General features: G+C 40.9%; 1 protein-coding gene across 1 annotated transcript in view; it reads left to right on the top strand.

The window, feature by feature from the left end:
- ATP8B4 (ATPase phospholipid transporting 8B4 (putative)) overlaps positions 1-16,052 on the top strand; it is a 366,096-nt gene that overhangs the window by 239,918 nt on the left and 110,126 nt on the right. Inside the window, exons 10-11 of the mRNA XM_060005221.1 lie at positions 3,064-3,146; positions 13,733-13,891. Coding sequence (XP_059861204.1) covers positions 3,064-3,146; positions 13,733-13,891 — 242 coding nt within the window. The remainder of the gene's footprint in view (positions 1-3,063; positions 3,147-13,732; positions 13,892-16,052) is intronic.

The raw sequence follows: 16,052 nt of genomic DNA, 5'->3' as shown, positions 1-16,052 counted from the left end.
TTTAACAAAGTAGATAAAATGGACCACTTCATCGGAAAACAAACTATCAGAACCCATCCAATATGAAATGGATAATTTGAATAGCCCTGTAGCTATTAAGGAAACTGAATTCAAATGTAAAATATAAAACTATAGGGGCTTCCCTGGTGGCGCAGTGGTTGAGAGTCCGCCTGCCGATGCAGGGGACACGGGTTCGTGCCCCGGTCCGGGAAGATCCCACATGCTGCGGAGTGGCTGGGCCTGTGAGCCATGGCCGCTGAGCCTGAGCGTCTGGAGCCTGTGCTCCGCAATGGGAGAGGCCACAACAGTGAGAGGCCCGCGTACCACAAAAAAACAAAACCAAACAAAACTATAAAACCTTTAGAGAAAAACATAGTAGAAAATCTTCAAGATTTAGGGCTAGTCAAAGAGTTCTTAGATTTGATCCCAAAAGCGTAATACATAAAAGGAAAATTTGACAAACTGGAATTCATCAAATTAAAATTTTTTTCTGTGCAAAAGACCCTGTTAAGAGGGTGAAAAAATAAGCTACAGACTAGGAGAAAATATTTGCAACCTATCTACCTGGCAAAGGACTTGTATCTTGAAAATATTAAAAATCCTCAAAACCCCACAGTAAAAAAACTAAACAATCCAGTTAGAAAATTGGCAAATGACATGAAGGGACATTTCATTAAAGATGATGTACAGATGGCAAATAAGCACACGAAAAGATGTTCAACAACATTAGCCATTAAGGATATTAAAATTAGAACCACAATGACATATCACTTCCCACCTATCAGAATAACTAAAAGAAAAAATAGTGAGAACTCTAAATGCTGGCAAGGATGTTGGGAAACAGGGTCACTCACACATCGCTGATGGGAATGTAAAATGCTACAATCGCTCTGGAAAACAGTTTGGCAGTTTCTTAAAATACTAAACATGTAACTACCATATCACCCAGCAGTGTCATTCCCAGACATTTATCCCAGAGGAATGACATATGTTTACACAAAAACTTATATACAAATGTTTGGGGCAGCTTTATTTGTAATATCCAAACACTAGAAACAACTTATATGTTCTTCAGCAGGTGAGTGGTTGAACAAACTGTGGTATATCCATATCGTGCAATATTACTGAGCAATAAAAAGGAATGAACTATTGATACACGCGACAACCTGGATGAATCTTCACAGAATCATTTTGAGTGGACAAAAGCCAATCCCAAAGGGTCACATACTGTATTATTTCATTTATATAATATCACTATAAAATTAGAGTAGTGGACAGCAGATTAGGGATGGCTGGGAGTTAAAGATGGGTTTCAGGAGGCAGGGAAGTGAGTGTGTCCATAAAGGGAGACTGAAGGAATCCTTGTGGTGATTGGAATGTTCTGGATCTTGACTGTCAATGTCAGTATCCTGCTCATGATATTGTGATATAGTTTTGCAAGATGGTACCAGAGGGGAAATTGAGTAAAGGGTACAAAGGATCTTTCTGTATTGTTTCTTATGCTGAAAATCATTTTGAAGTTTATCAAGATATTGAGGCAGATTAAGGAAGAGTATGAAGGTAGTAATCAGGAGTTTTGGAAGAGAAATTTTTTTTTTATCAGTAAGGTCTATGTGTGATTATTCTTCCCCTTTAGCTTCCACATCTGAAGGTGGAAGTGAGCTGGTACAGAGAATCCTGAGGAAGTAACTTAACATGATGATGATGAACTTTGATGAGTGACGGGATTTATGGTCATGGAACGAGGGCTGTCTGGTCCAGCTGGTGTGACTGACTGTTTCAATTATTTGAAAAGTCGTTTAAATGACCCAACTCATTTCGGTCCTTTAACCTCAACACCACTGTCTCACTCTTTTCCATCAAGCCCAGCTCAATATCTGCCTCAATTATGAAGTTATTCTTGACTATTTCAATCCCTACACATCTCTGCCTCCTACGAATTGATAGATTTAGATCAATAAGGTTACTTTCAAACAAAGACATTTCAATTATACATTCAACTTAATATTTCATGCAGAAAGGTGTTTCACCAATGGGCATTCCTTGGGTTAGGTATATATTGTCGTAACATGATTGTGAAGCTCACTCATGGGAAGTTTAGATTAAATGCAGTCTCAGGTACCTGCTCAGTTCTCTAAATTCAATTATTTCATGGTTTGGCATGTGCTTCTAAAAGGCAATATTTGCTTTTTTACCTACCACTTGTTTCCTGCAAGAGGACAGTAACCTTTAGTGGCTGCACTGAGGTTCATGAGTGACTATGGTATATATTCAATCAATATTTGTTGACTGAATTAGCCCACTACTAAACATCCCATAAAGGTAGAACTCTGACAGATGATCTTAAGTTACGGTAGAAGAGAATTAGGTTGAACTCAGTGAGGAAACTGGCATTGCAAACTCTTTAAACACAAGACTTTAGTGATGGTCATAGAATCTTCACTGCTGGTCATTTCACGAATACCAGAGAGCCATCTGTCCAGTGTATATGTGGTCTTGCCTGGAAGAAGATGACCAGCTCACTGTGATCTACTTAGTTCTTGTCTAGTTGTGTGATTCTAGACTTATGGGATTCTTGGCTTGACTCTCCAAGAAAAAGAAAGCTGTATTCCTTTTCCCATTTGAATTTCAGCTACTGTGAAATTAGCCATGACCATCTCTTACAAGTAAAACTCCTACATAGATAGCAGACTCTGGAGTGATACTGGCCTCCTTTATTTGGCAACTGTGTTCCCATTCCTAATGTGTTTTGTAACTCATGCATGATGTCTAAGTAGGTTTGAATGAAAGCATATTTATTACATCCTCTGTTTTTTCAAATAGCAAAACAGATTACTCTGTTGTTACACAGATGTGCCGTGGGTGGAATGCCAGCTCTTAGGAGCCTGCAAAGCCCTGTCCATTTTCCCGAGGTAGTGTGGGAGGTGTGAATGACATTCAGAGGGAGAGGGAGTGTTGGATTTTGCATGTGCTGAGATTGCTGAAGTGTCCCTGATGGCTTTGTGTAAGATGCTGTTGGGCTGTTCCATTTAAAAGTTCATGCCGTGTCAATTAATTTCACAGGGAAACGAACCTTAAAGTGCGCCATGCGCTATCAGTTACCTCAGAACTTGGAGCAGATATTAGCAGACTTGCAAAGTTTGATGGTAAGTGTTTAAAACTGACAAACAAAAATCTCAAAAAGCTTTTGTAACAAAGCAATGTAACAAACTAATTATATGAAATTCAATTTATGTTTCTTTTTATTTGGTGGAAAGACATAAAATTCTCCAGGCATCAAAGCCTGTAATCTCTTCTCACACTGAAGAGTAAAAGTGTTTGACTCTTTTACTCTCCAAGGGGAGAATGGCTTTATCAGTTCATCGTTCCTTTCATCCTTGTTTCCTCTTCTCTAGATCTCGTTCTCTCTAGTCCCACAATACTCTTCACTTACCTGACCTAGATCTCCTTGGAGCCTTATGCAGACATGCTGAGGATGAATACAGGCCACACTCATATTTCTAGCTTTAACCAGCCATCCATTCTCTGGCTCCCCAACAAAGGCCAAACACTAGACTGCAGACTTCATGAAGACAGTAATCCTGCCTCATATATTTCTGTGTCCTTCAGAGTGCCTGGTGTAATGTCTTAAAGATAGCAGGTGTTCTAGAAGAATATTCTGATTTATTAATCAGTTGGTCAGCTGTTGCCCTTTATTTTAGACCATGGTTTTGCTATCACCATCTTCGCATCATTCAACCCAGTCCCCTGCTCCTCAGCATGGTCTCTCTTGCCTGTTCTACTCCAGCTGTGTTTTTCTTTTCTGTTAAAGCTGTTGCAGATAAACAGAATCCTTCGAGTCAAAGCAGAGAGCCATTAATGGTAGGATTCTAGGCACCCTGACAGACTGTGGGAGAATCTTTGGGTCTTTCGGGCGCCCCTCAGTGGTTTCTTGCTTTACACACTTATAGGTCTGGCCTTGAATATCAGTATTTCCATATAGACTGGTTTTATTTATTAACAAATATTTATGAGTTTCAGGCTATCTTTCAAAATGTTTTCTTTGGAGTCCACTAAAGGAAAATGTGGACAAGGGTCTTAGCATGATCCCATGAGTTAGAGCACAGGCAAATTTAATTTTAAAGTTTCTCAGTGGACAGCTTAGAGTTTATACTGCCTGTGCTTTGCATTTGCTTGTAAACTCCCTCTGATTCTGTTAATATTTTAGTCTTTCTTAAATGAGTGGTGTTATAGAAAACGTTTATAGAAAACAAATTGTTCCTCCAGTGTGAGATTTAAGTCAAGGGAATAACCAGGAAACTGAATGGCCCAAGAAATATTTTGATTAGATTAAAACAAATTACACATTTTCTACTAAGTAATTTTTTCAATGAAATGTTACTGTTACATGAATCCAAGAAAAGTAAATTGTGCTCATGAATCAAAATACTTTCTTAAAATATGTCATAGAATATTTATGGAGTCCTAAAAGGGCAAAAGCTAAATGTAATTTACTCATTTCTTTCCTGGCAGGATTGTACCTTTACACCTCTGTCAGTTTATAAGGAGGTAAAAATTCATGGCTTTGTGCTTACTTTACCATCAAAAAGAAGAAAATGATGTTATAATTACCAGTTCATTTTCTTCCACAGATACTGGTACAGATAGCCTACACTATGACTCAGTTACAAACAACCCTGAAATCGTAGTGACATAAACAGTTGAAGTTTATTTCTTCCTCATGTCACATCTGATGCAGGTTGGGTGGCCTTCTTCATCTTGTAGCCGTGATGCCTAGACTAATGGCCTTTAAGGTGAGCACGTCACAGTAAGGATGAGATGAAAGAGACAAACTGACTTTCAACTGCTCTTCCTCTCACGTTTCGTTGGCCAGCGTGGGTCACACACATGGGCCTGACCTAACTGCAAGGGAGGCTGGGAAATAACGAGTATGGATATTTGTTGAGACTGTCTCTACCACACGCATCCTCTGACCATAGGTCCGTTCCAGGGTAGTGTATAAAGGGCCAGGCTGGATTAGGTAGACTTTTTTTTTTTTTTTTTTTTTTTTTGCGGTACGCGGGCCTCTCACTGTTGTGGCCTCTCCCGTTGCGGAGCACAGGCGCTCCGGACGCGCAGGCTCAGCGGCCATAGCTCACAGGCCCAGCCGCTCCGCGGCATGTGGGATCCTCCCGGACTGGGGCACGAACCCGTGTCCCCTGCATCGGCAGGCAGACTCTCAACCACTGCGCCACCAGGGAAGCCCTAGGTAGACTTCTTACTTGGAACTGCAGGAATGGGGCCAAGAATCCTCCTTCTCAGCATGACTCCTTATAGTCTTAGTCCCCCCTTCCCTGCTTGACTTCTTCTTCTCATAGCACTTATCACCATCTGGCCTCCTCTACAAACTGCTTATTTTCTGTTTATTATTATTGTCGATCGCTACCTGCTGCCATGTAAGCTGCACAGGGATCTTCGTTTTGCTCACTGATATATGCCAAGTCCCTAGAACAAAGCTCAAAAAATACTTGCTGAATGCATGAATAAATGGTCACAGGTGCCAGAGAACGGGGGAAAGGATCAGCCTCAGGCCCCAGAGAGACTTGATAGAGCAAAGGAGTGGCCTAAGGTAAGGGATTGAGAGTGGAGTGTGAAACGATGGGGTGAGGAGGAGGCTTCCTGATGGGAACTTGTAAGACAAAGCAAGGGTGTTGGGTCCCCTTCTGCTGGAGGGCAGTGGCTAGGAGAGGGGTCATCTGGTGGTTTTACAATGTCTTGTCTTCAGAATCTTTCCTCCAAACACAATTTAACACAAAAATCCCAAATTTAAACCAATACACGTGGTGCTGCTTGGGCTGAAACAGGAAAATACCTAAAATAATTCCTTTATCACAGATGGGATAACAGGTCCTGAGAGGTCAGAGGATTTGCATATATATATAAATAGTCTTTTGTTAATGCTTCATAAACTTTATTTTAAAAGTGTATTAATAATTATTACTTAATAGTTGTGGCCTGTTCACATCGCACAGATAATTCACCAAATCTCCAACATATAATCGTTTTCCCAAATAAAGGCAACACAGGCCTCTCTTTTCTCTCATTTATACGTAAATTGTGGTCACTTTTCAGAGAACACGTAATACCAAATTTTTGAGGCTAGTACGCTTCTGGGCTAAATACCAGATTTCTGCTAAAGTTACTCTTTCATTCTTAAATCTTGGGTTGAATTTCAATCTACCTTAAAGTTCAAGGCAATTTGATGTTCCGTGGGTTTAGCCATATTAAAATATGATTTCTTGGGCTTCCCTGGTGGCGCAGTGGTTGAGAGTCTGCCTGCGGATGCAGGGGACACGGGTTCGTGCCCCGGTCTGGGAAGATCCCACATGCCGCAGAGCGGCTGGGCCCGTGAGCCATGGCCACTGAGTCTGCGTGTCTGGAGCCTGTGCTCCGCAACGGGAGAGGCCACAACAGTGAGAGGCCCGCGTACCGCAAAAAAAAAAAAAAAAAAAAAAATATATATATATATATATGATGTTTCCAAGAAAGCATTTGAAAATGAACGGAGGGATTAGGGGGAAATACTGTAAATTAGATCCAATATACAAATTAGATTTCCCCTGTTGGCAGCCAAATTTAAAGACGAAGAGAGTGATGCAAGATGTGGAAAAGTTTTTGAAAGAGTTGGAACAGTTAACAAACCCCAAATCCTTCCCACAATTGCTTTTGCTTTCTTATAACCTTCAACTTTTCCTTCATTTCCTTTTCTCCAAGCCCTAGTTTTAAGTTCAGTCTCTCCCTGCCTCTGTGACACACACATTCACACACCATATACTATATACACACATTCCTCTAATGACCCCATTTCACCATTTTTCTTTCCTCTGTTTTTGCATTATTTCTAACTATTCTCTTTACATCTTCCTCTTTCACTCTTTATTTTAGTTTACTTATCTCCTCTACCCACATTGTCTCTTTTTCTGTTATTTTTTATCTTTTCTGTTTTCATCACTCTCTCTCTATTATTAGTTTATTAAGTTTATTCATTAAGCACCCCTAAGGACAAGATGCAATACAAAGTATGTAGAATTATAACACATCTTCACATGTATTATCAAGGTTCTTTTGATCCTTTTACTCCTCCAGTCTTCTTCTATCCCCTCTTTTATGTCTCCTCTGTTAACCTTTGTCATAATGGGGTATCAGTAGATTTCAAATTTTCTTCTGGTGACTAAAAAAAGATTTCCTTGAATCATGGGAATTAAAACCAGATATTGCATCTTTTAGCTTAAATTAAAAGTATGATATCAGCACTGTGTACACTTGGAAATGCCCTGCCTGTCTATGGCAAGGTCTAATAGATGAGACATGTGTGAGGCATGCCCTTTCTGTCTGTGCTAAGAATATCTTTTAGCTTGTGACTTCTGGGAAGATCTGGGTATGGTCTTATTTTTGCTTCTAGTTACCATGTGGTTTTTCTTCTGAGATTTGTCAAAATACTTTCTTAACCCCAAACTACAGTTTTTTGTCCTTGTGTCATAAGGACATATCACATCTTCTAAGTAGCTGAAGACCTGAGTTTCCCAGTCCTAACACTAGAGAAGTCCCCACTGGGAACTCCAAACTGGGGACAAGACCAAGAGTCAAAACTGAGATGGGTAGGGCTCCAGGATGTCTCTTGTAAGTCTCCCCGCCTCCCCACTTTTGCTCTTAAACCCAAGGACAGTGTCTTGTTGGTGGCCTCTTTAGGCATGGCATGAGCTTTTGTTTTTTTTTTTTAAAGATTGTCACTTCAGACTACTTTTTTTTTTAAAAAAATTATCTATTTATTTTTGGCTGCGTTGGGTCTTCGTTGCTGCACGCAGGCTTTTCTCTGGTTGCGGCGAGCGGGGGCTACCTACTCTTGGTTGCGGTGCAAGGGCTTCTCGTTGCAGAGGCTTCTCTTGTTGCGGAGCATGGGCTCTAGGCGCACGGGCTTCAGCAGTTGTGGCTGGAGGGCTCTAGAGCACAGGCTTAGTAGTTGTGGCGCACGGGCTTAGTTGCTCCGTGGCATGTGGGATCTTCCCGGACCAGGGCTTGAACCCATGTCCCCTGCATCGGCAGGTGGATTCTTAACCACTGCGCCACCAGAGCAGCCCAGGCATGGCATGAGCTTTCATTCATTCTTTTCTTTCTTTTATCCATTCACTGAGTCACCTGTTCATTTATCCACTAAATGTATATTTAACACAATGGCAAGGGGATACAGTGTTTAGTAAGCCTGGGGATACAGTGGTTAATAGGTCAGATGCAGGCCTTGCTTTCATAGCACTTATAGCCCAGGGGAGAAGACAGACTTGAACAAGAGCTCATTCCCAAAGAAGCCTTTAATTAGATAAAAGTCCTAAAGTTCTCAGGCCCTACACATGATGTTGACACATGAACAAGTACTCACTATGTACCAGGCACCATGCTAAGTAATTGCACATATTATCTTACTAAATCCTTACAGGCCTGGGAGGAAGAGATTATTATTACTTCCAACTTATGGGCAAGGAATTTGAATCCCAGATAAATTGAATAACTTTCCCAAGGTCCCAGGGTTACTAAGTGGAGGAGTTAGAATATGAACCTAGGACTGCTGGCAAAGCCTAGTCTATGAAAGGGCATGAGAGGCTCTAAACTGCAAACAGAAAGGCAGCATGGGAGAGTCAGGGGAATCAGCATGACTGCTTAGCTCCTGATCAGGGTAAGATACACATTTCAAGAATATTTTAAACCTGAAAATGCAAAATGAATTTCCAGAGATCAAGTCCATCCAGGACTCAGATGACATCATCATGTTTTTAAAAAGTAGCAAATGTTCTCAGTGCTCTTGAATGTCAGGATCCCCGAGAAGAGCTCATAGGAGAGCTGGCCAAACATAGAGACCAGCACATGCAAGACAGAGGTGGGTTTTGGTAGGTAAATCCATTTATTTGAAAAGTTCTCATATAAATATTTTTATACATTTTAAACATCAGAAAAAAATTGATATGTAGTCTGTTGAATTTTATAAAAAAAGATACATAACTTGACTTAAAATTATAACAAGTATAAAAATAGAGTGGATCTTGATTTTTCATGTTGAAGTCTTACAGGAATTGACAAGATTTACAAATAATAACTGGAAATAGTTTCAATTATACATTTGTAAACTGGTCATGCTTATGCCTTGGGGAAAGCCACGGATGTAAATTGTCCAAATGTGCTTAAGACTCTTTTGCATATTGTTACTGGCTGGACTAAGGTCTGTTTTTTTGCAAATATGACAAGTTTACATATTTTGTATGACTGTTAATACTGAGTTTCGAACCAGGGAAAGGTTGACTCTTTTTTTTTTTTTTTTTGCGGTACGCGGGCCTCTTACTGTTGTGGCCTCTTCCATTGCGGAGCACAGGCTCCGGACGCACAGGCTCAGCGGCCATGGGTCTAGCCACTCCGCGGTATGTGGGATCTTCCCGGACCGGGGCACGAACCCGTGTCCCCTGCATCGGCAGGAGGACTCTCAACCACTGTGCCACCAGGGAAGCCCCCTTGGTTGACTCTTTATTTCAGGAGTCTTTGTGTGTTTTTGTGAGCCTTTCTAAAGAAGAGCATGTGTGTAATTAAAACACAGAAAAACAAGCATCTCTTTTTGGTTAAAAAAACAAACAAGCACACAGAAAGGCTTGGTTAGCATCTTGTGACTTTTTAAACTTATCAGATATGTTTCCTATTCACCTGGACAGAAGCACAGCCTAACAGCAAAGCCGATGTGACTGTGTAAGGCATAGATGCCTTGTGAAGACAAGGAGGAATAACTCTACTCTTTACTGCTGGTGTTGATGTGGCCATTATGGTGGTGATGATGGGTGGCTAAGGCTTAATAGTTGAAGAATAATGAGGTTTTAGAAAATGGGAAGGTGACATTCGTCTTTCTAAGAAAAAATAAATATCACAATCATCAGGGCAACAGTAGGGGGCAGTCTTCTAAACGCTAAGAAGCTCTTGGCTGGAGAAACTCTTGAACAGCAGTGATGATGTCTTATTTATTTATTTTTAAATTTACCTGTTTATTTATTTATTTATTTTTGGCTGCGTTGGGTCTCCATTGCTGCGCGCCGGCTTTCTCTAGTTGCGGCGAACAGGGGCTACTCTTCGTTGCGGTATGTTGTGGTGCATGGACTTCTCATTGCGGTGGCTTCTCTTGTTGTGGAGCATGGGCTCTAGGCATGCGGGCTTCAGTAGTTGTGGCTCGTGGGATCAGTAGTTGTGGCACGCAAGCTCTAGAGCACAGGCTCAGTGGTTGTGGTACACAGGCTTAGTTGCTCTGCGGCATGTGGGATCTCCTTGGACCAGGGATCGAACCCGTGTCCCCTGCATTGACAGGCAAATTCTTAACTATTGCGCCACCAGGGAAGTCCCAGGATGTCTTATTCAATAGGTAATTGTCTTAGGGAAGAGTTGTAGCGCAGATAATCAAGAAGCATTGCTAATAATAATATCCATAAAGAAATAAAGCCAACTGCTCTGGAAAAATCTTGAAGTATTGGGTACTGAATTCCATTTTCATGATAAACTATAGATTTCCACTTTAAGATAAACACTTTAGTTTGAGAAGGTTATTAGGATGGTAATTAACCAACAATCCAGCTGACTAAATTTAGAATGCCGGCAGGGTTCGGAGTGAAATCTTGTGGATTTTGTTCGGTATGGCCTAGAGTATTTCTGTGTGATTGCAAACTGGATGAATTGCTATCTGCTTACACGTCTGTTATCTTCAGAGAAGCAAACAACTGTGACTAGCTAGTTTCATTATATTTATACTTCATTATTGACATGATTTTTTTCCCAGTTATTTTCTTGCTCATTAAAGATGACTTTGTTCTCTAAACATGTGTTCAGTGAATAATTATGTGAGAAACAATGCTATTTTTCCTAAACTGTTTTCTCATCCATTGTCATCTGACTGTTTACTGCCTCTTAACTCTTTGACACAATTAGCAAAGGGAAGAAAGGTCCTACAGTTTTTCTCTAGTCCTTATTTTGCTTTATGAGAGGAATATAGTTTTGATTCCTTCTGATGTGCTTTAAGTTGCCCACCTTGTTTTCAGATCTATTTGTATCCCTTCAGAGTTAGGACAACCTAAGTCCCCCATTGTGGCTGGGCGATTAGGTCTTCCAATCCCCTTTATCATATTACCATAGAAATATACCACTTCTTTCATTCATCTTAGATCTACTCTAATACTTATATCATCTCCCAGTCTCTCTTTAAAACCATCTTTCCATCCATTTCCCCAGCAAGTATTTATTAAGATCCTATTATGGAGCCAGTATGATGGGTTATGGGGATATAGACGTGAATCCAGTGCTCCCTTCGAAGAAACCTGCTCACCCCTTTTGGAAAGAGGCAGAAGAGACATTGGGAAGGTTGTGTTTTGTGCTAACAGGACTAAAAGGGGGAAGTTGAGCACTTCTAAAGTTAAAAAAAAAAGTAGTTTGGCTTTGTTCTTGCCACTTTGTTTTGACTAGGCCCTGTATTTAGTATGTATTTAAATCACTGGGCCCACACTCTTCCAGAAGGGCTGAATTGGAGTTTGGCTTCCAAAAACTGAGGCAGAGCCCCTTGGCCTTACTGCCTGTTTCTGTCTAGAACCACACCCTTGGTGTCAGGCCAGAAGTGGATGAGTCTTGGGGCCAGGGAGGAGCGAGCCAACATGTTCAAGGCTGTATTTGCCTCCATGTCAGTCTTTGCTTACGACAATAAAAATGATCAAATGAGCCTGTTTTTTATATTCCTGTTGGCAGGAACTGTGTATCATGTTGTTTTTGCCCAAAGCACTTTTTTTTTTTTTTTTTTTTAGTGGCCAAGTTTGAAGCCTGAGAAATTGAGTCTTGGGTCAAGAATTTGGAATAAGCTTTGAGGGTTGCTGTCGACCCATAATTTTATGTAGGTTTTGCTGGTGACACCCAATTCAAGGTTCTACAGAATTCAGGAATGTATATTATTGGTCAAGAAAAAAAGATACTGAATTCTTAGAGTTTAGAAAAAGTCTTCTCTTCTACAATGTAATTGTCTAAACAACTTGGGCCAGTTGAAATCAGTTTTCATTTACTTTTCAATATCTGTGATATATGCTGTAATGGGAGCAAACAAGGACTTGGCCACTTCCCTTCGTATAAAAAGTGACATTGTACAGGTTATTTAGCCTCATCCAAATCCTCCTGCCAGCACGCTCACAGTTAGCAGTGGATGTCTGGGAAGAAGCCAGTGTGTGTCCCAATTGGGGGTGTTCAGGCAGCGACACTTTAATGATACTGGAGAAAGGTAGATGGAGTTGGAAAAGCAGCCCGGAGCCCTCGAGTCTCTCATTCCTTCCAGACTCTTGTTTTTGTTTTTTCAAGCAAGGTCTATGAATATTAGTAATCTGGTTGGTTAGGAGTGATCAGGCCATGTGAAAACTGGCTGCTGTCACCTCGGTCCATGAGTTTTAAAAGGAAAAGGTATCATCCTACTAAGGAAGGGAGCCCATCTAAGAAGGCTCTAGGTTCAGGAGGTGTTTGTTAGGGGTGTAACAGTGCAATACAAGGTTCTGTAGGCCTGGCTGGCCTCTCTTCCCTTCAGTCAATGCTGAAAATGTGCTTCCTTTTTTCATTTTCCAAATGACACTTTTTATGTTGCAATCTACCCTTTTGGCTTCTGATTAAATAAATGTATTTTTATTGTTTTCAAGAGAGAATTTTGTAGACACTAATCTTACCCCTGGCTGGCTTGAACCCTGTTTGGATCTACCCTCAATCTCCTTTTTCATTCCTTCCCTCTCTCTTTTTCTTCCTCTCTCTCTCTGTCTTTCAAATCTTTATACTCATAACTTATAAAAAGTTAACCCCAACCGTTTGCAATGCAAATGTACTTGAATCTAATAGATATATTTTGTGACAGGGTCCATGAAAGATTATTTCTGGTTTGTTTTTCTATCAAGAGAACCCTCACCCTAAAAGTGTATTTCCTTATTGAAATAATGGAACGAATTGGTTCATTGATTTAGAATGGGCATGCCCTTAGTTTGGAATGGGCTTGGTATTAAAAAAAACTAGAAACATCTTCTGGACAGTTTGGGGCAAGTTATATGGTGCCTCTGAGAGCCCCCAGATCTCTGAATCTAATCAAGATAAGAAGCATAGAACAGCTGAAAGGAATCACACGCATTCTCAGGCACATGTGGCAAACAAGACCCAGGTTTCTTGGGGGTGGAATATAGTAGGAACCCCGAAATTCTGATTATCAGCCTAGAAAGACCCAGTTAACTTTGGTTGTGAAACTGGAAGTATGCCACCTTAACCTGTGTGAAAGTTACATTAAATAAAAAGACATGAAATAAGAAAAACTTTTAGGATCATCCCTGCTTTACCTTTTCAAAAATCATTTGTTACAAACCAAACGTAGAGATTAGTGATTTTTTTTTCTTTTTAGAGGAATAAACATCCCATGGCTCTTGAGGTTTCTGTTCTTATTTGGACAGTGCAGAAAATTATGTTTCAAAATATCTGATGGATTTCCATCTTTGTACCCCTCCCAGATGATTTTTCCTAGCACAGCCTAGGATATATGTACATATGTGTATATATAACTCTGTGCTGTCCAAAAGAGAAGGAAAATGTACTGTATGTTGGGTGCTAAAGCAGTACTGTGGACCTCTAAAGAGAGTTTGAGGTGAGTCATAAAGATGTTTGTTTTTGTATTTTACAGGGATTGTTGTCTGTGAGGCGCCTAACAACAAACTAGATAAATTCACCGGAGTCCTCTCTTGGAAGGGCAGCAAACACTCCCTCAACAATGAGAAGATAATCCTGAGGGGCTGTGTCCTGAGAAATACCAGCTGGTGTTTTGGAATGGTTATTTTTGCAGGTACAGAAAACTCTCCAGGGTCTGTTATGGGAGAGCTCTTCCTGAGATCTGCGTGAGCACAGTCTGCGGCTCTCCAGGTTGGATGAGCACGGTGCTTTTATTGCATGCAAGGTGCCCTTCTGGGTTAACTGCAGAGTGCAGGGCACCAGGGTAAGACACCGCTGCTCTGGAAATAGTTTGTGTGGCCCCACTCTGCAAGGAAACACTGACATCATGAACTTATTCTTAAGAGTGCATGGGCCTTAATTACTCAGATGCTAGATACCTACTGTTTTGTTTTTTTTTTTTTGGATAGATTTTTATTGGAGTATAATTGCTTCACAATACTGTGTTAGTTTCTGTTGTATAGCAAAGTGAATCAGCCATATGCATACACATGTCCCCATATCCCCTCCCACTTGAGCCTCCTTCCCACCCTCCCTATCCCACCCCTCTAGGTCATCGCAAAGCACCGAGCTGATCTCCCTGTGCTATGCAGCTGCTTCCCACTAGCTATTTTACACTTGGTAGTGTATGTATGTCGCTACTCTCACTTCGCCCCAGCTTCCCCCTCCCTGCCCCGTGTCCTCAAGTCCATTCTCTATGTCTACGTCTTTATTCCTGCCCTGCCAGTAGGTTCATCAGTACCATTTTTATTTTTTTTTAGATTCCATATATATGTGTTAGCATACAGCATTTGTTTTTCTCTTTCTGACTTGGTTCACCCTGTATGACAGACTCTAGGTCCATCCACCTCACTACAAATAACTCAATTTCGTTTCTTTTTATGGCTGAGTAATATTCCATTGTATGTATGTGCCACATCTTCTTTATCCATTCATCTGTTGATAGACATTTAGGTTACTTCCATGTCCTGGCTATTAATTCAAAAAGAGACATGTACCACAATGTTCATTGTAGCACTATTTATGATGCTTGTTGTTTAATTTCTCATTCTCTAACCCCGTCTCAATCATCCCCATCATTATATGTATTAATCAGCCTGCCTTTAAAGTGGAGAATGAGCATGAAAGAAAGCCCCAGCTCTGCTGTTAATTTTGTAGTTTGCCAAGTTCAAGCAATCCTTTTGGAAAAGCCTTCTTAGAGATCCTGCAGTTATTTCTGTGTCTATTTCAGAGCTTCTTCTACTATTCGTCAGCAGGTCCTGGAAAGACTGTGCATGCTGGAGGTGGGGATGGGACTTGGGGGAGGGAGGGGAGTGCCTCTTCCTCTGCCTGCTGCCACTTTTCCTGTCTCTACTTTGTCTCTAAGGGCCCAAGATGGCACCTCTCCTGCTAAGGAAGCTTACAGTAGCACCATTTCGTAAAGCCTCTCAAATTTCACTCATGGCTTCAATTGCCAGTCCTTGATTTTTTAAAAATCCTGTTTATTGTGACACCAAATTAAGATGTGTTTTGGGCCCATTGACTATATGTGCAATCAAAACTGGAATGTTCTTCTTAACTGACTTCCTTCAACAGCAACAAAATGTTCATTAAAGACTCAAAAGTGTTCCAAATGTAGAGAAATCCTCCCAATTCCTCTTAAATACTCTCAGCTGTGGGTGTTAGCAAGGCTCTTGCTGCTTGGGGCATTGCCATTGTCAGGACTTGAGAAATCCCTAGAAATGAGGCTGTATATACAGTTTTATCTGGGGATGAATCTGGTTTCATAATGTTTTCACCAGATGCTTTTCCTCTTTAGTCAGGGGAATAAACCTATGATCATCTATTTCCTTATTTGCATCTTGTACTGAGAAAAAGAGTGCTAGGCTTATACGTTAACCTGTCTTTACCTTCCCCCTTTAGTCTTTCCATTTAATGAAGGGGAGATTTCTTGGAGGTCCTCTGATGTGAAGGACCTTCTTGGTTTGCTCCCTATCATTAGAGAAATGGGGGGGTGCATCATCCTAGGAGTGGGCTGTAGCCCAAACTTTTGTTTGCCTTTGTGTGATCTTGTTTGGAATGACTAATTCGGAAGTATGGTTCAGCTATAGCATTGTTATGCTAGGACAGCTGCCGAGAGCCCCTCAGGGGTCAAGCTTTCCTTCACAATGTTGGCTCTGTGGGAAAATGCTCCTACGTAGAAGAAAGTGGAGTGGTAAGTTGGACAGGTCTCCCTCCAAAAAAGTGTAACAGATAGTTCACAGAACTTGGATTGGACAGATCTGGGTTTAAATTTG

Source organism: Delphinus delphis, chromosome 2 (assembly GCF_949987515.2).
Source record: "Delphinus delphis chromosome 2, mDelDel1.2, whole genome shotgun sequence".
Lineage (NCBI taxonomy): Eukaryota > Metazoa > Chordata > Mammalia > Artiodactyla > Delphinidae > Delphinus > Delphinus delphis.
This window is presented reverse-complemented; position numbering and strand designations above follow the sequence as displayed.